At 40.2% G+C, this 22954-nt stretch overlaps 1 protein-coding gene and 1 pseudogene across 6 annotated transcripts in view; both read right to left on the bottom strand.

Moving 5' to 3' along the window:
• Reps2 (RALBP1 associated Eps domain containing 2) overlaps positions 1–15732 on the bottom strand; it is a 188694-nt gene extending 172962 nt beyond the window's left edge. For all 6 annotated transcript variants that reach the window (XM_090326959.1, XM_090326962.1, XM_090326964.1 and 3 more), the window contains exon 1: positions 15376–15732. In XM_090326959.1, coding sequence (XP_090183085.1) covers positions 15376–15606 — 231 coding nt within the window. In that variant the 5' untranslated portion in view covers positions 15607–15732. The remainder of the gene's footprint in view (positions 1–15375) is intronic.
• Positions 15733–17962: 2230 nt separating this feature from the next.
• Positions 17963–18432, bottom strand: LOC150040417 (large ribosomal subunit protein uL23 pseudogene; annotated as a pseudogene).
• Between the last annotated feature and the right edge of the window lie 4522 nt (positions 18433–22954).

Genomic DNA, 22954 nt, shown 5'->3' with positions numbered 1-22954 from the left:
CATGCATGAAGACCCAGGTTCGATTCCTTGGTACCACATACAAAGAAAAGGCCAGAAGTGGTACTATGGCTCAAGTGGTAAAGCTCTAGCCTTGAGAAAGCCCAAGGAAAGTGCTCAGGCCCTGAGCTCAAGCTTGGGACTGGCAAAAACAAAAAACAAGAAAGAGCAACCAAGTATTACAGTGCACAAAAATATTCATCAGGCTGAGATACTAGGCACTGGTGTTTTACATTTATAATCCTAGCTACTCAGGAGGCTAGATGCAGAGGATCCAGGTTCAAAGCCAATCTGGGAAGGAAAGCCCATGAGACTCTATCTTCAAAGTAACCAGCAAAAATGCCAAGCTGGATCCAGGAGCGTGGCCTAGTAGTAGAGCATTTGCCTAGCATGCATGAAGCCCTGGATTCAATGCCTTGTTACCACAAACACAGAAAAAGCCAGAAATGGTGCTGTGGTTCAGGTGGTTGAGTGTTAGCCTTGAGAAAGCCCAAAGATAACACCCAGGCCCTGAGTTTAACCCAAAGACTGGCAAAAAAGCCAAGATGGAGGCATGACTCAAGTAGTACAGAACAAGCCATGAGCAAAAGAAACCAAGTGAGCACAAAGCCACTGAGTTAAAGCCCACAAAAAATAAAAAGTTATTAGAAGTGCAAAGCATAAAAAATCAGTATACCTTCTTCAGAAAATAGTCACAAACTCTATTGTGAATATTTATGTTAATACACAAAAAGTTCTAAAGGTGGTATTAGATACCTAGAAAGCTATTAACAACTTTTGCTGATATTCATACTGATTCCAACAGAAAAGACAAAAGCAGTGACTCTATTTGTATAGTAAAATAATGTATATGAATGTTTGAAGTTACAGATTTAAATCTAAAATTCCCTACCACATTATATTCTCAAGAAAGTCACTAAAATTCTCAAAACCAGAGTAAATTTTATTTCAGCACAAGGAATCTGTTATTTACATATAAGATCAATTTCTAGAAGATAGGGATGACAAAATGTTTCTAAGGTACTGTTCTAATGAACTGCCAAACAATTTTTGAGGAAAAAAGATTAAGCTTAAGGTCAGGTCCTATCCTTGGCTACCTGTGTGAGGCTAACACCAAAACCAGCAGAAAGATCTGCTCTTTGCTAAGAAGTGTCCCAATTAAGAATCAACAGCAGTCATGTGAGTGAGACAAGTCAAGACCAAAGGAACAGAAGGCGCATGGTATCCTTAATATGTGGCTATTAGTACAAGAGAGAGGACTCAATATTTGCATACCCAATGCTATGGACATGGCATTGGAAATGTAAACACAACTACATAGACATAAAAACCTATGACTCTATAGATATAATGTTTTATTTCATAAATTATTATGTATCTATGATATACAAACCCTTAGCCTAATTTTGATTATGTTCTAAAAACTAAGTGCCAGTGATTGTATATAAAGATTCCCTTCTTGAACACTTGTTTGTTAAACATGCCATTTGAAATATCATGTAAAAATCAATGTTAATAAATTCTTTAATAAAAAAGTGTTAAGAGTAGCTAGACTCACCACTAACATACTATCATTAAGCACTACATTATGATTTTCATAGATGCTCTTCATAAAGGTTAAATACTCCTCTATTTCATCTTGACTGCAAGTTTTTAAAATTGGAAATAAATATTGAGTTGTAGGAAAAAAAAATCAACAGCAGTGGCGAGGAGCATGGCCTACTCTTAAGAGTGCTTGCCTAGCATGCATGAGTTTGGGTTTGATTCCTCAGTATCACATACAAAGAAAGAAAGAAAAAAAAGCCAGAGCCAGGCTCAGTGGCTCACACCTGTAATCTTAGCTACTCAGGGGGCTGAGATCTGAGGATCAAGGTTCAAAACCAGCCCAGGCACTAAAGAACCTAAAGAACAGGATATTCATCTCCAATTAATCACTAGGAAACAGGAAGTAGGGATGTGGCTCAAGGGATAGGGTGGTAGCCTTGAGCTGAAGAGCTCAGGGTCAGCGCTGAGGCCCAGAGTACAAGCCCCAGAACTGACAAAAAAAAAAGCTGGAAGTGGTGCTGTGGCTAAAGTGGTAGAGCACTAACTAGCCTTGAGAAAGCAGAAGCATAAGGACAATGCCCAGGCCCTGTCAAGGCCCCAGATTGGCAAAAATAATTTAAAAAGAATCAACAGCAGCTAGGCAATGTGACTAACAGCTATAATCCCACTCAAGAGGCTGAGATCTGATAATCAAGGTTCAAAGTCAGTAGAAAAGTCAATGAGACTGTTCCTTCCAGTCAACCACCAAAAAGCCAGAAATGTAGCTATGGCTCAAGTGGTAGAGTGCTAGCCTGGAGCAGAAGAGCTCAGGGACTTTTTCCAGACAAAATTGTATTTAGAAAGAAGAAAAAATCAATACTCATTTTCTCTTTACAACTTTAAACAATAATGTTGAGAAACTACCCCTGCCTGACAAAGCACCCTGCTACACACACCAAGCTACCTGTCACTAACATCATTCTTGAACACAAAGATCTATTTTCATGCAGTTCACGGAGAAGATAGATAATATCCTATTGCCATGACAACATGTTTTCCATAAGATATGTTAATCCATGAAAATGCAAAAAAGAGGACAAAGCTGTTTATTTTGTCATTTCCTTTTAAAGTATATGAGGAACCCTTGTTTTTCAAGGGTTCAGTTTGCTCAATTAGGGCCTTGGTGGGTTTAAACAACATATAAAGAAATCTTGTTTGTATACATATGTGCATAGAGCCATTTTTGTTATATAAACAAGGCATACCACATGATGTTTCAGCAAATACATCAATACTGAAATTATTGCTAAAGGCAAGCAATTTAACAGATCCTATCATAATATCTACTGTCTTCCACAGTTTCTTTAGAGGGAACAGAGCAGTAAGAGAACTTAAAATACACTCTGAGCGAATTTTCACTATACAGTACATATTATTAACTACTTACTTATCCTACACACAACTGCAAATTTGAATCCCACCCTTCTCCTTGCCCCTGCTAACCATAGTTCCATTATGTTTCCTTTTTTTCAGATTCTACATGTAAATGTGATCACAGAGAGGTTTTTTTTTTTCCTTCCGGTGTCAAGCTTGTTCTTTTTTTTTTAACTCAAAGCCTTGTACTTGCCAGGTACTATACCACTTGAGCCATTTCTCCATTCCCTTTATTGAGATTTTTATCACAAAATTTTGAATATTGCAAATGTTTTGTCTACATCTATTGAAATGGTCATGACTGAAATCGTGGCTCAAGTGGTATAGTACCCACATGGTGTGAGGCTCTCCAGTACTGCAGAAATACCCACCAAAAGAGCCAAGAGCCACATGTAGTGGCACACATCTGTAACTCTAGCTATTCAGGAGACAAAGACAAGAAGACAAAGGTTTCAAGGCCAGTCGAGGCTTACACAGGGAGTTCAAAGTCAGACAGAGTCTTTATACATAGAGTCTCTATACGTAAAACACATAATAGGACTGAGAATGTTGTTCAAGTGTTAGAGCCATACAAGGCCCTAAGTTCAATTCCCAGTACTTCAGAAAGAGAAAATAAAAACTCCACATGCTTTACTCACACACTATGCAATAATGCCTTCAAGCAAGAAATCAACATTTGTGGAATTGATATGAATGCAATGGTCTCTCCATTGAGACATCACCAAGAAACCTCTCTCTTATTCTGAAATCCTTTTGTAATCTGTCTCCTACAGTAAAGATTGTGTATCAACCAAAATATATTAAGAAAATATTACCAAAACTCATTTACCTATGTAACCTTAGGCAAGCAAATAAACCTTTGAGTCTGTTTTGCTTTCTCCAAAATGAACAAAACACCCATGGTATGGTTTATCTGAGAAAATTCAATGAGATGAGCATTTTACATGTTTTAGGATAAAGCCAAGGACATGATCAAGAATAAACAAACATTGGTTTCTAGCATGATTATTATTTCTATATATGTAGAACTAAAGTGTCTATGAAGGATGTCAACATCTGATCTTTTTTTTCCCCTTTTCTTTTTTGTCAGTTGTGAGGCTTGCACTCAGGGCCTCTGGGTACTGCAGTTCCTGAGGCTAGTGGTCTACCACTGGAGCCACACACAGTACCACTTATGGTTTTCTGGTGGTTAACTAGAGATAAGTCTCATGAGGACTTTCCTGCCCAGGCTGGCTTGGCAGGGTGATCCTCAGATCTCAGCCTCCTGAGTAGCTTGTATGACAGGCATGAGCCACCAGGGCCTGGCCCTAATCTTTTTTTTCAGTGCTGGTAGTCAAACCAAGAGCATTGGGCATACCAGGCAAGCATTCTACCACTGAACTACATTTTAGCCTTAACATCTGCTTCGCTACTTTTGTTCCTGCCTTCGTCTAGTTCCAAAGAGAAACAAATTGACAAATTGCTTAATGAGTAAAATTGAAAATGCTTAAGAAGACACATATTTTCCAGTTCTATTTTGGAAAAGAAAATAAATTTTACAAGGGCTGGGAGTTTGGCCTAGTGGTTAAAGTGCTTGCTTAGCATGCATGAAGACCCGGGTTCGATTCCTTGGTACCACATACATAGAAAAAAGCCGGAAGTGGTGCTGAGGCTCAAGTGGTAGAGCTCTAGCCTTGAGAAAGTCCAAGGACATTGCTCAGGCCCTGAGCTCAAGCCCAGAACTGGCAAAAAAAATAAATAAATAAATAAATAAATTTTACAGGAAAATATTTCTTTAAGAGATAATTCAGCTAGAAGGGCAAAATTAATGAGAATACAGTGTAAACATGTGGAGATGTAACAATGCAATCCTGCTGTATTAATGTATAATTAATATAAGCCAGTGAAAAGGATAAATTCAAAATTAGTGACATGTTTTGCCATGTTATGGGGAGAGAGGGAGAGGAGGGAGGGAGGGAGGGAGGGAGGGAGAGAGAGAGAGAGAGATTGAGAGAGAGAGAGAGAGAGAGAGAGAGAGAGAGGAGAGAGAGAGAGAGAGAAGGCACACATTCTGGCCTCAAGAAACTAACCAGGGACTGGGAGTTTGGCCTAGTGGTTAAAGTGCTTGCCTAGCATGCACGAAGACCCGGGTTCAATTCCTTGGTACCACATATATAGAAAAAGCCGGAAGTGGTGCTGAGGCTCAAGTGGTAGAGATCTAGCCTTGAGAAAGTCCAAGGACAGTGCTCAGGCCCTGAGCTCAAGCCCAGGGCTGGCAAAAAAAAGAAACTAACCAGGCTAGCTAGGCTAGACATGATAGTATGCACCAATAATACAAGCACTAAAGTAGAAGGCCTGAAAGTTTGAAACAATAGTGAGCTGGAGACTCCCTGTGGAAAATGAATGAAAAAAGCTAACAAGGTTACCCTTCAGACAAATCTAGAAAGCAAGTGTTTTAGAACAAAGCTAACATGTCTTCTCAATACTTCTCACTTCCTATTAATCCTCTCCCCTTTGACTGCTGATAGAGGCTGTGGCTTGTTTCTAGCAAATGTGGCAAAGGGAATGCAATGTCACTTTTCTTAACTGATGGTAAAGACATCCTCCTGCTGGGCCTTAAAAAACAAATAGCTATTCTGAAAACTGCCTAGTAGAGGGTCATGAGGCAAGCAACTAGGGGTGGTCTCGGGCAGCTGCGATCCTCAGTCCCTAAACTCACAAGCCAGTTGGGGATGTAACTCAGTGGTAGAGTCCTCAGGGCACACACACACACACACACACACACACACACACACACACACACACACACACACACACACGCGCGCGCAACTTTAAAATCCCAAGCAATACCAGGAACCAGTGTAATCCTAGCGACTCAGGAGGTTGAGATCTGAGAATTGAGGACCAAAGCCAGTCCAGGCAGGAAAGTCCATGAAACCCTTGTCTCTAACTAACCAGCAAAAAGCTGGACGTGAAGCTGTGGCTCAAGTGATAGAGCACTAGCTTTACGCAAAAAGAGCTCAGCAACAATGCCCAGGCCCTAAATTTAAGCCTCAGAAAGGAGGGAGACACACACACACACACACACACACACACACACACACACACACACACATACACACACACAACACACACATTATCAACAACTGAAAACATCCAGCTAATCATGCCAGCTGTAGGAAATCCTGCAACTCTATGCGAAGGCCCCAGGTAAGCCCCATCCACATTTCTCGCCCACAGAAACTAGGAGATAGTAAATGATGTGTGTTGCATTAAGGTGCAGAATTGGTGATAATTCATCATACAGCAATAAGTAAGTACCGCAGTAACCCACAGAAGAGCTAGCTAATGATCCCAGATTGCCCAAGAGTCTGAAAACTAAACGTTCCATGCACTAGGAAACCCGTCAGCCCTGAGCAACTCAGTCTGATTGGTTGTACCTCAACAGATATGAATAAAAAAACAGAATGCCATAAATGGGAAATCTGAGATATTTGCTTTTAGGAATCAACTAGACTTTGAAAGGGGGGAGAAACCTAGAAAGGAACCAACTCTTCTTTAAAAAGCAATAAATATTTAGAAAAGTAACCTAATATTTTCTCAAAGCCAATTCTCTATGCCCTTAAAGCAGGGGCAGCCTCAACTTAGGAATGTGAAACTGGGACAATGTTCAAAGCTATCTCATATTTCTAATCTGCTTTTGGCTAGTTTTCAACTTCCCTATAGCTTTCTCCATTATTCTAAATCAGGCCTCAAGCATCATTACCCCAACAATGGCCAATGGCTTGATCCTGAGGAACCATTCTCTGACTTAACATTTGTCCTTAGACCACAGGAACCTTTTCTGCCCATCTTAAACCAACAGCAATTTCTAGTCTCTTACATACCACCAGGTCACTTCCTTGAAGATAACTCACATCAATCATAGGACGTCTTAACTTGCTTGGGGATAAGAGAAGAGAAAGATAACAAAGATAGAAGCATAGATTAAAGAAGAGGCAGCTATGCATTGATGATTTTTGAGCCTGAGTGGAGAGTACATTGATGGTCTAATAATTCATTCCTCTACCTTCTTGTTTGAGATTTTCAGTTTTTAAAGAGATGGGGGAAAAGCCCATGAATGTTGAACTTAACTAGCTCAAAGGATTATTAACACTTTCAATATCAGTATATGTACTCACAAGACACTGTATTGAAATGAACTATATAACTTGTGGATGGGAATAGAAGGTAAAAACTGGGAGAGAGCAAATAAAGAGGTGACATTGTCCAAAAAGAAATGTATGCTTTACCTAACTTATATAACTGTAACCCCCCTGTATATCATCTTTATGATAACAATTTAAAAATTAAAAAAGAGGGCTGGGAGTTTGGCCTAGTGGTAGAGTGCTTGCCTAGCATGCACAAAGACCCGGGTTCGATTCCTTGGTACCACATACATAGCAAAAAGCCGGAAGTGGTGCTGAGGCTCAAGTGGTAGAGTGCTAGCCTTGAGAAAGTCCAAGGACAGTGCTCAGGCCCTGAGCCCAACCCCAGGACTGGCAAAAAAAATTAAAAAAGAATATCAATATACATTCTATTTATGGAGGTGTTTTACTGTTCACACATGTATTGAACAGTCCCCCAATCACATGACACTACATAAATCAGCAATGCCACCGACTTTCCTTTGACATCAAGTCTCTGCAAAACCATAATGATAGCTCATTACAAGAGAGGCAATAAAAAAAATCAAAGGAAACAAATGCACTGACAGCACATTGTCAACAAAGATGAAGTCCAAAAGCCTAACAATGTGAGGAAAAGCAAGTTGCAGAAGGTTACACAGAATACAATGTTCTTTTTAAGTTGAAAAGACACACAAAGCACTGTTTTGTTTTAGTGATCTACACATATATACAGGAACTATACCTATAAGAAATTTTCAAGTCATGTGCATCAAATTCAGGATAATGGTCATTTCTGGAGTAGGAAGAGTGAGGAATGGGACTAGAGAAGGGAACCAAGGAAGTTTTTCATTTTAGTTGGATTATCTTACTTCTTGTTTGGTTTGTTTATTGAGTACTGGGCATAGAAACCAGGATGTTGCACTTGCTAGGCAGACCCTTTACCACTGAGCAAGATACATTGCAGCTCTATCTTACTTCTTCTATTGAAGGTGGGTACAAACGTATTTGTAACTTTTTTATTGTTATTGTCATCATTGTGGGGTAACTTATGCATGCTTGAAATCTCTTATTTTGAAAGAATCGATGAAGGCTGGGAATGTGTGGTAAAGCTCCTACACTAGCATGTACAAAGCTCGGGACTCATCCCCCAAATACCTGCCCATAAAAAATAGATTCTCGTTTTTTAACATGTATCAGCAGCTTTTTTTATTTTCCCTTTTTCTTTTCTTTATTTTTTTGGTGGGTCATTGGGCTTGGACTCCACCTGGGTGCTGTCCCTGAGCTCCTCAGCTCAAGGCTACCACCCTACCCCTGGGCCTGGAGATTCCCATTTTTAAGAGTTAGTGAGTAACTATTATGACGATATCATCCTTTTGGCTAGGTATCAGTCACTCACATCTATAATCCTAACTACTCAAGGGGCAAAACCTGGAAGATTGAGGTTCAAAGACAGCCTTGATAGAAAAGTTCATGAAACTATATCTCAAATTAACCAATAAAAACTGGTGGGGGGTCAGAGCTAGGAATGTTGCCTAATGGTAGAGTGCTTAGCATTCATCAAGCCCTGGGTTCCAATTCCTCAGCATAATACAAACAGAAAAAGCCAGAAGTAGTCCTGTGGCTCTAGTGATAGAATGCTAGCCTTGAGCAAAAAGAAGCTCAGGTACAGTGTTCAGGCCCTGAGTTCGTGCCCCAGGACTGAAAAAGGAAAAAAATGGGCTGGGGGTATGACTCCAGTGGTATAGTACCAGCCATGAATTATTAAGCCAAATAAGTATTACTGAATTGAAGCCCTCATATAGGAAATAAAGAAAAAGGATATAGTGAAAAAAGCAATATCCTCTTTTTTTTGTCAGTTGTGGGGCTTGAACTCAGGGTCTGGGTGCTGTCTGTAAGCCTCTCTGTGCTCAAGGCTAGCACTCTACCACTTGAGACACAGCACCACTTCCAGTTTTTGAGTAATTAGAGATAAGAGTGTGACAAGGACATTTCTGCCTGTGCTGGCATTGAACTATGATACACAGATCTCAGTCTCCTAAGTAGCTAAGATTACAAATGTCTAGCTAATATCCTCTTCTTAACTGTATTTTTTGTCTTTTTTTTCTTTTTTTGGTACTGGGGATTGAACCCAAGACGTTGCACTTGCTAGGCAAGCGCTTTGCCACTGAGCTACATCCCAACTCTATCCTCATTTTAAACAGTCAATTGTTTGGCTCTGATACTTTACTATATCTGCTACCATTTGTTCATAAACAGCATGTCATCCATCCTATGCTAGCCTCTGGCTCCCTGAAGTATCTGATATGAAGTAAAAAGACCTGAAAGTAGAAAACTTGAAAAAATTATTTCATTTATATTTTAATAGTTATGGAACTGGCACCAATAGCTCATATCTATAATCCTAGCTACTCTGGATGCTGAGATCTGGAGATCTTGATTAAAAGTCAGCAGGGTAGACAACTGTGAGAGACTATTATCTCCAGTGAACCATTAAAAAGCCAGAAGTGCATGTGTGGCTCAAATGATAGAGCACCAGCCCTCTGTGAAAAACTCAAGAAAGAACTGAGACCCTGAGTTCAAGTCCCAGTACTTGGCACCAAAAGAAAAAAAATAGTTCTAGCCAATAATAATTGCCTCTGAAATTTAGAGGAAAAACTTTAAAATAACTTTTCCCAAAAAGTGAAATTATGTTCAGTGTTTTTAAGATATCCTACTTGGGGCCGGGAGTTTGGCCTAATGGTAGAGTGCTTGCCTAGCATGCATGAAGATCCAGATTTGATTCCTCGATACCACGTACATAGAAAAAAAGCCAGAAGTGGTGTTGAGGTTCAAGTGGTAGAGCTCTAGCCTTGAGAAAATCCAAGGACAGTGCTCAGACCCTGAGCTCAAGCCCAGGACTGGCAAAAAAAAAGTATAAACATATCCTACTTATCGCAGCTTTGTTGTTTTGTGGTTATAGCTGGCACTCAACCACTTGTGCCAGGACTCCACTTTCAACTTTTTGCTGATTAGCTGGAGATAAGACTCTCGAAGATTTGTCTGCTTTGAACCTCTATCCTCAGATCTCAGCCTCCTAAGTAGTTAAGATTATAGGTACGAGCCTAAGTAGCTAGGATTATAGGTATGAGTCACCAGCTCCTAGCTCCAAAACTGTTTTTCCTACTGTAATCAAATCTGCTTAGACAAAAGGGCATTGCTTACTAGACTTTTTTATCCTCATTCATTTTTTTCTCCTGAACAGCACAGAAACAGTGTTTTATAAAACAATTCCTCTTAATGTCTAAGAATTACCTATCATTAAAGTTAAATATGCCCAGCATCCCCAGAGACTAAGATGTCACTCTAAGGAATCTATGTTTAATTAGGCATCTGTTTAATTCATTATATCAAATATATATTTTGCCACTTGGAGGTAGACATTTTATTTAGATATCTTTCAGGTATTTCTTACACACACTTACTTAATTACACACACACACACACACATACATACACACAAAACTTGAGGTATAAAAAAATTTCCAATGAAATGTAAGCGCCATGAGAGCAGAGATTTGAGTTTGATTCACTACTATAACCTCAGCATCTAGGATAGGACCTGCCATACAACAGAAACTTACATGAGTCTAACCTGATTCCTACTACACCCCATGACTTCTAGTAGAATGTTGGCTTCTGGATATATGTGAAATACTTTAAAACCTGGGGAAAATATCATTAATATGTATAGTATTTTGTCTTAAAATATAAAACAAAAACACTTACTTTTATATATTCCTTTTCTAGCATAACCACCTTTCAACTACTTTCCATCTACTGCCAGAAACTTGCTTTCAAATAAATCAGCATCTTTTAATGAATATTTGTATAAACATATAAAAGTAACTTTAAGTAGTTAGTGCTGCATGAAAATAAGTCAGATGGCAAATGGGAACATAAAATTGTTCCCAACATCATATATCTCTACGGAGTTAGCAGATGAAAACAATGGGATACCAGTATCCACATATTACAATGGCGAAAATGCAAAACCTTTAACAATACCAAATGCTGACAAGTATATAGAGCAACCGGAACTCTCATTCACTGCTGAAGGGAATACAAAATAGTACAGTCATTTTAGAAGACAGAAAATTAAACATGCTGTCACTGTAACACCTAGCAATACCCTCCTTGCTTTTTACCCCCATGACTTAGAAGTGTATGGACAAAGCTGCACACAGATGTCTAGAACAGCTATATCCACAATTGTCCAAAAAAAAAAACTCAGAAACAACCAAGATTTCTTTCAGCAGAGAAATGAATAAAGGAATGCAACCAGACAATGGACTCAGTGCTAAAAAGAAATGAGCCCCAAACCATGAAAAGAATCCTAAGTTCTTATTTTTAAGCGGAAGGAGCCAATTGAAAAAGGCAATATACTATAGAATACCAAATATATAACATTCTTTAAAAGGCCAAGCTATGGAGACAGTGAAAATATCAGTGGTTTGCAGGACAGGAAAGATGTCTCAGTGGAATGCAGGATTGTTAAGGCACTAAAATTATTTTGTATGATACTACAGTGCTGGATATATGGCATATATTCATCCAAGTCCATAGAATGAAACAACAACAAAAACGATTCCTAATGGAAACTCTGGTCTCTGGCAATAATGATGTTGTCAATGTAGATTCATCAACAGTAGCAAACATACCACTCTGACACTAGATATTGATAGTGGGGGAGGCTACATATGCGAGTAGTACAAAGTAAATAGAAGCCCCCTGTATTCTCCCCACAATGCTCCCAAGTCTAAAACTATCCTGTAAACATCTATGAAAGTATATATGGACTCAGTAATAGAGTGCTTGCTTAGTGTAAGTTTTAGGGTTGAAACCCCAGACCAACAAAAGTCTTCTATATAATTGTGTACCTGTATATGTATTGTGCTAGCCTGTTGTCAGTATAACAGAATGCCAAATATGCTTGTCTTGGAGGTACCAGTCTATGACCTACTGACTCCATTGCTTTGGCACTCTAGGGAAGGGACATGCCAGATGGTAATGGTAGAGAGCACTTGACAGAGCAAACAGACCACCTCATAGCTAGGAAGCAAAAGAGATGGAAGAGGTAAAGTCTTACAACTCCCTTCAAGTTCAAACCCTCAATGACCTAAGGACATCCCACTAAGCCCAACCTCCAGGTTCCACCAGAAGCCCCACCATGGAATACTCATCCAAACTATAGCATATGTTGAGAGATTACAGTTATCGTTTATAAATATATATAAATAATTACATATTGAGTGGAGAAAAACCCTAAGATAATTTTGTAGGTTCACTTCTATTACACATTATATTAAAAAGTTTAAAACCCTATGATAATCTTGTAGGTCCAGTTCTGTAACAGGTGTTCTGGTTTATTTTAACCATAAGAAGATAAAATTACATATTTTAAAGGCCTTTAGGTAGCATCTATCAGATGGGTAAGGAAGCATTTATTGTGGTATTTCCATATATTCATACAAAGTATCTTGATCAAACTCATTTCCTGCATCATTCCCCTCATACCCCTCCTTTCTCAAAACACAAATCATGGTTCTATTTACATACATGCATATAATACTTTGACCTCCATCCACCATGTTCACCTTCATAAACTCTCTAGGACATTTACCCCAGTAAGATTTTAAGATTCTCACCTTTCCTGGTATATTATTGTAATCTTGTTTATTAAGAGGGAAAAAAAATCTGTTACCTTAGAAACTACCAAAGTTGGTTAGTGCCTCCATGATTTGAGCAGTTAGACCTGTTGAGCCACTTAAATCTAAACTTACAAGTTCCTGCTTAACAGGGTATGGGAGAATTTTTCTATACTTGCTTTAAAGAGTAACTAGTAGACTGATGGAGTCGGCAAATTAAGGTGGACAAAGCATATACATCAGAAGCAGCAGCACCATCACCAAAGTAATGAATAAAAATTAGGTGGGTGAGGGCTGGGAGTTTGGCCTAGTGGTAGAGTGCTTGCCTAGCATGCACGAAGACCCGGGTTCGATTCCTCGGTACCACATACATAGGAAAAAAAGCTGGAACTGGTGCTGAGGTTCAAGTGGTAGAGCTCTAGTCTTGAAAAAGTCCAAGGACAGTGCTCAGGCCCTGAGCTCAAGCCCAGGACTGCCCCCCCCCAAAAAAATTAGGTGGGTGAGTTGAGCATAGATGGTTCATGTCTGCAATCCTAATTACTCAGGAAGCTGACAAATGAGGATCACAGTTCAAAGCCAGCCTGGACAGGAAAGCCTTGAGACTTATCTTCAATTAACCACCAAAAAGGCAAAATTGGAGATGTGGCTCAAATGACAGAGCACTGACCTTGAGCAAAAATGCTTGGGGACAGAGCCCAGGGCATGAGTTCAAACTGCAGGACCAGCACACACACAAAAAAGGAATTAGCTACTGACTGACTGCCTTAAAACTGCCTTTCCTTGTCTGGGATTTTTAATTTCATTTGTCCCAAGAAGACTGGGTTATTATAATTTTGTTATGCTAAAGTGTTTTGCTTCACTGTACTCTGGCTGCAAGCTCTGAGATAGTCACTCTAAGCAATCTTCTAGGAAGGTTCCCTTTGCAAGCAACCGAAGCAGCCTTCTGCATGCAGTTTTTGACTAGAGAATATTATATCATCTGTGCAAAGGTACTGTGGGGGTTTTTTAGACCACAAAATGTTTAAATTTTATTTTTCTTAGATTTTCCCAGGACACAAGGAACTAATCCAGCATGAGTTATAACTCAAGGAAAGCCCCTTCTCCAATTCCTGAAGAGATCTTAGCTAATATGTCCATCACCTCTTATCACACTTGATGCATTACTGACAACAAAATATACCTTAACAGGTACCCAGACCTAACCTACCTCCTGCATAGTCTCAGCCACTTCAATAAATGTATATGCTTGGAAATATTTTGAGGGGTTCATGTAATAGCCATGATTTGTGTTTTGGACAGTGACGTCCTTTTTGCCTGGCCCAGCCGAACTGCTTAACAGCAGTGGCAAAATTGTCTGCATTATCAATGACTTCTTTGGGTACAAACATCCATGTTAAATTTGATGAATACTAATTATATTTTCAGAAATCTTAAATTTGAAGAGGTTAAACAAAGTACAGAGTAGCTAAAGCCATGCTCATAAACTCATGGGCATATGCACACTCTGCCTGTTCAAAACACAGTCTGGGATGACAAAAGAAAAAATACAAACACAGTGGCAGTGCAAATGAACCGTAAAATCCTCAATACTCCTTTGAAACTAGATTTTAAAAGATCACTAATACTTCAATTTCAATTGGCATTAAAACTTTCCTCATACTGCTTTTAAAAAAAAGCTTCTTTCCATATTTTAGATCTGTTATTATTAATCCTACCATCATTTAATGCAGTGACATTAAGTGACAAAAGATTTCTCAAACCTTTTTTTTTAATGAACAAAACACAAACACTACCGTGTATGGAGCAAAAAAAAAATTAGTAACTATGACACCTCTTATTTTTCAACTCTAGGTCAAGCTCAAGTAATGGTAAAATGAAAAACAACAGCTCTCTCCACTCCTGGCCCCAAATGGAGAACTTGGCTTTGGGTTGACCTATATCCTTATGCAGGCCCGAGTGTGTACTCTGCAAGTTGTTTAGTCAAGGATTCTAGTTTAATGTTAATAATCAGAAATGCAAATGAGAAAAATATATATCATATATAATAGTAGATATGCATTTATCACAAAACATAAAAGATAACATGTAACTCAGGGCACACACATGCACACATGTGCATGCACGCGCGTGCATACACACACACACACACACACACTTCAAGTTGTTCAAACCTCAGCAAGGCACCCTGAGCGTCCACTCAGGAGAGGGAGGGGCAGAGGGGGAACAGAGGTTAAATCAGACACCAGCCAAGACAAACATCACTTGCAGAACAGAGCAAACTTTGGGTCTGGGTGGCTGCAGAGTCCCAGAAATGATCAGAGGATGGGGGGCAGGGGGAAGGGAAAGGAATATCATCAGTCTCTGGAAAGCCAGAGCTCACCCAGCACTGGTGAGGAGCTGAGCTGTGGAGGCTTGTGTCCCTAGGGACTAGGGCGTCGCCGCCATCCCCAGCTGCCAAGCCCCTGTCTCTCCAAGACCTGACTGTAGCCTCCAAGTCCCTAGAGGCCATCCTGTCACCCTACACACCCCATATGTCCCCCATACACCATCCCCACACATCCGCAGGAACAGGGAACACAGGGACATACCTGGTGCAGTGTCTCAGAGGGCAACTGTGACGCCCGGAACAGATCTGCCACGGGACCAGTGGCTGCACTGGCAGCTCCAGGGGCAACCCTGGCTGCCTCAGGGTGCCCAGCTAGGGAGCCACCACTAGCGACACTGGTGCAACGCGCGAAGAGCTCTGAGTAACATTGCTGCTCGCCTTCGCTCAGCAGCAAGGGCGGCCCAGAGCCACAGCCTCCGCTGGCCGCCTCCATGGGGTTTCCAAGGAGTCCGGTCAAAGCACAGTCCCCAGCGAAGGTACCGCCGCCTCCGTCACAATCTCCACCACCGCCTGGGCCTTGGTCGTCGTTGCCTCCACGCCCCAGGGCTGCCGAGAGGCGGCTTCCTCCCGGTGCGCAGCAGCCCCGCCCCCGGGCTTGAATGTTGTGCCTCTGCTGAGCGGCACATGGAGACAGGCGCGGCGAAGACCAATCACAACCTAGGATTCCACCAAGACTCTGCCCCCCACGCCCAGCCTCTCCGCGCCCCGCCCTCTCCAGGTAACTAACTCCGTGGATCACCTGCCCATAGTCTCAGGCTTGACAGGCGAGGCCACACTGGGAATTCAAGGGCTGGCGTCACCCAGGCCCACTTTATCCCACAGCGGGAATCTTTACCTCTCTGCCTTGATTATGAAGGGAGCTTCTGGACCTACCTGGAAGAATAAAGCTTTTCAGTGGGTGGGGAAGAAGGTGATTTTTTCTCCCTAGGAGACTGGAGCAGATGCCTTTCCAGAAAAAGCAAGGCAGGGGACGTTAGGTTTCTTGCTTCTGTTGATAGCATTGCTTGTGTCCTAATAAAGCTGGAGAACAAAAATAATTCTATCAATGGGGTCCCAGAAACACCTCAACGCTTTGAGGAGGATGAGGTTAGGCCACCTCGTTTCTCAGACATAACTCAGATCTAGAGTAGAGCAGGAGGCCATTGGCTCATGCTTTTAATTCTAGCTACTCAGGAGGCTTGGGATCTGAAGATCACAGTAGGCTGAAATCAGAAGAACATGATTCAAAGCCCATCCAGTCAGGAAAGTCCATGATACGCTTATCTACAGTTAACAACCAACACCTGGTGCAATGTAGCAGATTGACATGGTAGGGCCCCAAAATATAAACTTCTATAAGAGGGGTTCTCACCCTCCAAAAGCAATTGTTTTGCTATGAATACAGCTATATTTTTATAAAACAGGGGGGAGCTGAGTGTGGTCTCACATAACTATAATTGCAGTTATACCAGAGACAGGAAGATTTCAGGTTCAAGGCAAACCCAGACAAAGTTAGTGTGACTTTGTCCTTCAAAATTCAGTGTATTAGCTGGGGGCAGTGGCTTACACCTGTAATCCTACCTACTCTGGAGACTGAGATCTGAAGATCATGGTTCAAAGCCAGCCCAGGCCCTAAAGAACCTGATACTCTTATCTCCAATAAACCACGAGAAAATAAGAAGTGGTACTGTGGCTCAAGGTGTACGGTGGTAGCCTTGAGCTGAAAAGCTCAGGGACAGTGCCCAGGCCCAGAGTTCAAGCCCCACAACCCACAGAAAAAAAATCAATGTATTTCAGTATTTCTTACCTATAATATTCTCTCTGCCTCTACCCTCCTATTGATCTGGTCAAACAGTCTTCTATGTATTTACATTTATGCTTACTTTATAAATCTATCATCCACATATGAAGAAAACATGCAGCCATTGTCCTCCTGAATCTGAATTACTTAACATGATGAACTTCACATCCATTCATGTACCTACCTGCAAGAAACATAATTTCATTTCTTCTCTGTGGCTGAATAATACTCCATGTATATGTACCACATGTCTTGGTTCATTCATTACTTGTAGGACATCTGGGCTATTTCTACAACTTGTGCTATAATGAACATGGGTGTATAAGTGCCTGTATCCTGACTCAAATTCTATTTTTGTCAGTCCTGGGGCTTGAGTTCAGGGCCTCAGCACTGTCCTTGGACATTCTCAAGGCTAGCACTCTACCACTTGAGCCACAGTACTACTTCTGGCTTTTTCTATATATGTGATACCAAGGAATTGAACCTAGGACTTCGTGCATGCTAGGCAAACACTGTTATTACTAGGCCACACTTCCGGCCCCTGACTCAGATTCTTTCAGAGATATGTTCAAAGGTGGTATTGTGCAATTAAAAGGTAGTTTTGTTTTTAGTTTTTTAGGAATCTCTAAATTGCCTTCCACAGTGGTTGAACTAGTTTATGTTCCACTAAATCCTTTCCAGCACTTATCATTGTTGATATACTTGAAGATTGTTATATTGATTGGAGTGAGATGAATAATTTGCATTTTCTTTATGGCAGGGATGTTGAGCATCTATTTATTCATGTACTTATTTGTTTTTTTGAATTTTGCTTGCCTCCACGGAACATGCTGATCTCAAATTCCATCTATTTTCTGTCAAATTGTCATTCTTTATTGCAGATGACACTCCACAAATATATATATATATATAGTTATATATGTATGTTTCCATCAAAATCATAAGTTGTTGTACATCTTTTTTTTAGTGGGAAAATATGTATATTTATAATTATCCAGTTGGATGCAGTTCAGATGATTCCAATTTTGTTGGCAACATCTACATCATCATAGTCAGGAGCCAGTTGAACATATGCCTTCTGTTCTCTATCAGACCGGATCAGGTTATTGACCTTAGCCACATCAATGGCATAGAGCTTCTTCACTGTCTGTTTGATCTGATGCTTGTTGGTTTTGACATCCACAATGAACACAAGTGTGCTGTTGTCTTCTGTCTTCTTCATGGTTGACTCAGTGGTCAGCAGGAACTTCATAACTGCATAGTGGTCAAGCTTGTTTCTCCTTGGCGCACTCTTCCATGGATATTTAGCTGTCTCCAGAGCCACAGAGTCTTGGGCGGCCAGAAGGTGGGTGAAGTGTGTATCTCCTTCTTTTTGTGGCTGTGGACACCTTTCAGCACTGCTTTCTTGTCTTTCAAAGCCTTTTCCTTGGCATTGGCTTTAGGAGGGGCAAAAGCTCCCTTCTTCGCTTTTGGCGCCATCTTGGTGAAAAGTTTATTGTACATCTTGACTGATCCCAGTGTGACTATTGTGAACAGAGCTGCAATAAACATTATAACACAATTATTTTCAAATGAGCTTGCTTCTCATTGGCTATGCTATAACAACTTTTAAGGAAAAGTCTGGGGAAAAAGCTACTGGAAGACATATGAAGCTGGAATTCCAGCATCATCCCTGCATATATGCATCTTTCAAAAACTCTCTTTTTAAGCTGGATGCTGGTGGCTCATGCCTGTAATCCTAGCTACTCAGGAGGCTGAGATTGGAGGATCAAGGTTCAAAGCCAGCCTGTAGAACAAAAGTCCATAATACTCTTATCTCCAATCAACCACCAGAAAACAGGAAGTGGTGCTGTTACTCAAGTGGTAGAGCACTAGCCTTGAGCTAAAGAGCTCAGAGACAGTGCCCAGGCCCCAGAGCTCAAGCCCCACGACTGACAAAAACAATTAATTTTTTTTAATGCCATTGTTCCTAGGAAGCATTGCCAAAATACACAAATCAAGCCTTTCTGGGAAGCTATAAACCAAAGGGGACAAAAGTTGATCCAAGGTTAAAATATACACATTAGAATTTGCTTTAATAATATATAGAGAGATATGTATATTAGAATTTGCTTTAATTATATATATATTTAACTTCCACAATAGCCAAACATAGTGAGTACATGCCTGTAATTCAAACAGGTAGGAAGGCTGAGACAGGAGGAATGGGCATTTTAGACTAGCCTAGGCTACCCAGGAAGACCCTGGCTCAAAAAGCAAAAAAACAAACAAAAAAATAAGAAAACTTGCAACCCAAATAACTGTACTTTAATTAAAAGTAAAAAGCAAAGACATCTTAGAAAATACTGCTAGTGATAATGATACTTTGGTATTATGGCCAACTAAATAAAGACCAGCAGGAAAAAAGACAGAAGGGAGGAAATCATGAGAAGATAAAGCAAAAAGAAAAAGATAAGAATTAGAATGGCCAGGATCAGGAAAACGAATAATAACAGATGCTGGAGGGGATGTGGCCAGGAGGGATCACTACTACACTGTTGGTGGGAGTGCAAACTCGTTCAACCACTATGGAAAGCAGTGTGGCAGTGCCTCAAAAGGCTAAACATAGAACTCCCCTATGACCCAGCAATTCCACTACTTGGCATTTACCCAACCATCCAAAATCTAGGGCATACTAAATCCACTAGCACAACAATGTTCATTGCAGCATTATTCACCATAGCAAAGATATGGAACCAACCTAGATGTCCCTCAGTTGATGAGTGGATCAACAAGTTGTGGTATTTGTACACAATGGAATTCTATGCTGCTGTCAGAAAGAATGACATTGCCCCATTTGTTAGGAAATGGAAAGACTTAGAAAAAATCATATTAAGTGAAGTAAGCCAGACTCAAAGGATCTTAGGCTCAATGGTTTCCCTCATTTGTCATAATCAGTAGAAACCTTGGGCTCTCCTAGCAGAGATTTGCAATAGAGCAAAATCTTGATACATAAGGCCACATAGTATGAAGCTAATTGAAAGGACCTCCAGGATATTGAAACAAAAGCCATATAATGAATGACTGTTGTTCTTAATGTACTATGTTATCTTTCATCTCCTTTGCTGTCTCTTGGGTATCTCATATTGTTACAGTATCTCACTTTGGTATCTGATATATTGAATTTATTTGTATTTGGTTATTTGAAATTTGATAGGGAAGGGGGGAAAACCAAGACAGGGGGGGGTGGGGGGGGAGGGTGATGGGTACCAAGACATGTGAAAGGGTATCAATGTATGTGAATTAATGTACCTTCTATGTGGCAAATATCATGTAACCCTTTTATTAACTACAATAAAAAAATTATGAAAAAAGAAAAAGATAAGAAATACATAAGAAAAAAAAACTTAAAGGGCCAGGAGTTTGACATACACCAAGACCCAAGTTCAATTCCTCAGTACCACACATATAGAAAAAGCCAGAAGTGTTGCCGTGGCTCAAGTGTTAGAACTCTGGCCTAGAGAAAGCCCAAGCCCTAGCTCAAAACCAGGAAAAAAAATTTAATTTTAACTATATTAGCTTCAGTCTTGGCCAGAGTAAAGTTTTACTTTTCGACTCTGAATGAATGAAATAGAAGATGGGATATACTCCAGAATTATTGGCCACTAAGTAATATGGTCACCTTTTGGGAAAAAATCCTTCATTAATGAACCTTCAGAGTGTCCTTTCCTTAGGGCTAAGAAGGGGTGATGTAGGGAGGGTGTATTTGAACAAAGTACATTGTGTGAAAGTCATAAAGTCACAATGAAAATCCTTTGTACAACTGATTTATGCTAAGAAAAATGTTTAGCCCAGCCAGCCACCAGTAGCTTAGGCCTGTAATCCTAGCTAATCAGAAGCCTGAGATCTGAGGATGCGGTTCAAAGCCAGCCCAGTCAGGAAAAGTCCATGAGACTCTTTTTTTATTATTGTAATGTATAGAGGGGTTACAGTTACATTTTCCTGATAGTAGGTGCATTACTTCTCACACATTGATACCCCTTCTTATGTTTTTCCCCATTTCCCTCCCCCTACTGTCTCCCAATCATCTTGTTTTCCCCTCTTCCCTTTCTTATTTCAAATAATCAAACATGTATACAATATATCATGTAACACATTCAGGTATAGTAACAATATGAGATTAACCAAAGTGCAACAAAAGAGAAGAGAAATAACATAGTACATTATGAACAACAATTACACAAGATAAAGCTCTTGTTTCCATATATTAGAGATCCTTTCATTTAGTCTCATCCTATAGGACCTTATGAATCTAGATCCAGAAACACAACAAATAAAAGAAAGTTTGGACAAATGGGACTGCATTAAACTGCAAAGCTTCTGTATGGAAATGGACATAGCAAGTTAAGTAGAAAGCCCACAGAGTGGAAGATCTTCACTAACGATACAACAAAGGCCTCATATCTAAAATATATCTACAGCTAAAATAATTGAATCTCCCCAAAACAAATTTTCAAAGAAACAACCATCCCATTAAAAGATGGGCCAAAGACTTAAAGAGAGACTTCTCTGAAGAGGAAATAAGAATGGCCTATAGACACATGAAGAAATACTCAACATCTCTGGACATAAAAGAAATGCAAATCAAAACAACTCTAAGATTCCACCTCACTCCAGTTAGAATAGCCATGATGAAGAAATCTAATAACAACAGATGCTGGCGGGACGTGGCCACTACACTGTTGGAGGGAGTGTAAACTCATTCAACCCCTCTGGAAAGCAGTATGGTGATTCCTCAACTAAACATAGAGCTGCACATGACCCAGCAATTCCACTTCTTGGCATTTACCCAAATGTCCAAAATAAATACATACTAAAGCCACTAGCACAACAATGTTCCTTGCAGCACTATTTACCATAGCAAAGATATGGAACCAACTCAGATACCCCTCAGTAGATAATTGGATCAAGAAGATTTTGTTCTTATACACAATGGAATTCTATGCTACCATCAGAAAGAATGACATCACTTCATTTGTAAGGAAATGGAAAGACTTGGAAAAAAATCATATTAAGTGAAGTAAGCCAGACCCAAAGGATCATAGGCTCCATGGTTTCCCTCATTTGCAATAATTAGTACACATCTAGGACTCTCCTAGCAGAGGATTACAGTAGCATGAGATTCTTTATCTCCAATTAACCACCAGAAAACCAGAAGTGGAGCTATGGTTCAAGTGGTAGAGAGCTGGTCTTGAGCTGAAGAGCTCAGGGACAGTGCACGGGCCCAGAGTTAAAGCCCCACAAGTGACAAAAAATGTTTATCTACTCTGTACAGTGGTTAGAAGCCAACTTGGGTGGGGGAAATCCATGACACACTCATCTCCAATTAACTACCAAAAATCCAGAAGTAGAAATGTGTCGTAAGTGGTACAGCACTAGCTGTCAGTACAAAAGATCAAAGATAGTGCTTACACCTTGAATTTAAGTCAACACAAAAAGTATTTTTTAGGTGTCCTTTCTTTTTTCCATGTCCCGAATTATTCTTTTCTATGATCTTTTTGATGTCAAACTGAGCAAACTCATTAGTGTTCTGTCTGCCCTATTGCCACTTTAATCTTTGTGACATGTGTTACATGACCTTAGGTTAAACAGGGCCCATAAATGTGTCTGCCATCTTTTCCATTTGTAAATTATAACTTTAAGGTAAACAAGTTTAGATGTGTACTGGTGGCTTATGCCTGTAATCCTAGCTACTCAGGAGGCTGAGCTCTAAGGATTATGATTCAAAGCCAGCCCAGTCAGAAAAGTTCAAAAGGCTCTTACTGCCAATTAACCACAAAAAAGGCTGGAAGTGAAGTAGTGACTCAAGTGGTAAAGCCCTAACCCTGAGCACAAAAGCTCTGGCACCGCACCTGGATCCTGAGTTCAATCCCCAGGACCAGCCCAAAGCTTAACAATAGAAGCAGCAAAGATTAACTTGGATTTTTTCTCTAAAATTTTTCCATCTGTGTAGTTTCCATAC

Source organism: Megascapheus bottae, chromosome X (assembly GCF_031878675.1).
Source record: "Megascapheus bottae isolate mThoBot1 chromosome X, mThoBot2.hap1, whole genome shotgun sequence".
In the NCBI taxonomy this organism is placed as follows: Eukaryota; Metazoa; Chordata; class Mammalia; order Rodentia; family Geomyidae; genus Megascapheus; species Megascapheus bottae.
The sequence above is the reverse complement of the archived record's forward strand: the minus strand, read 5'-3'. Positions and strand labels throughout refer to the sequence as shown.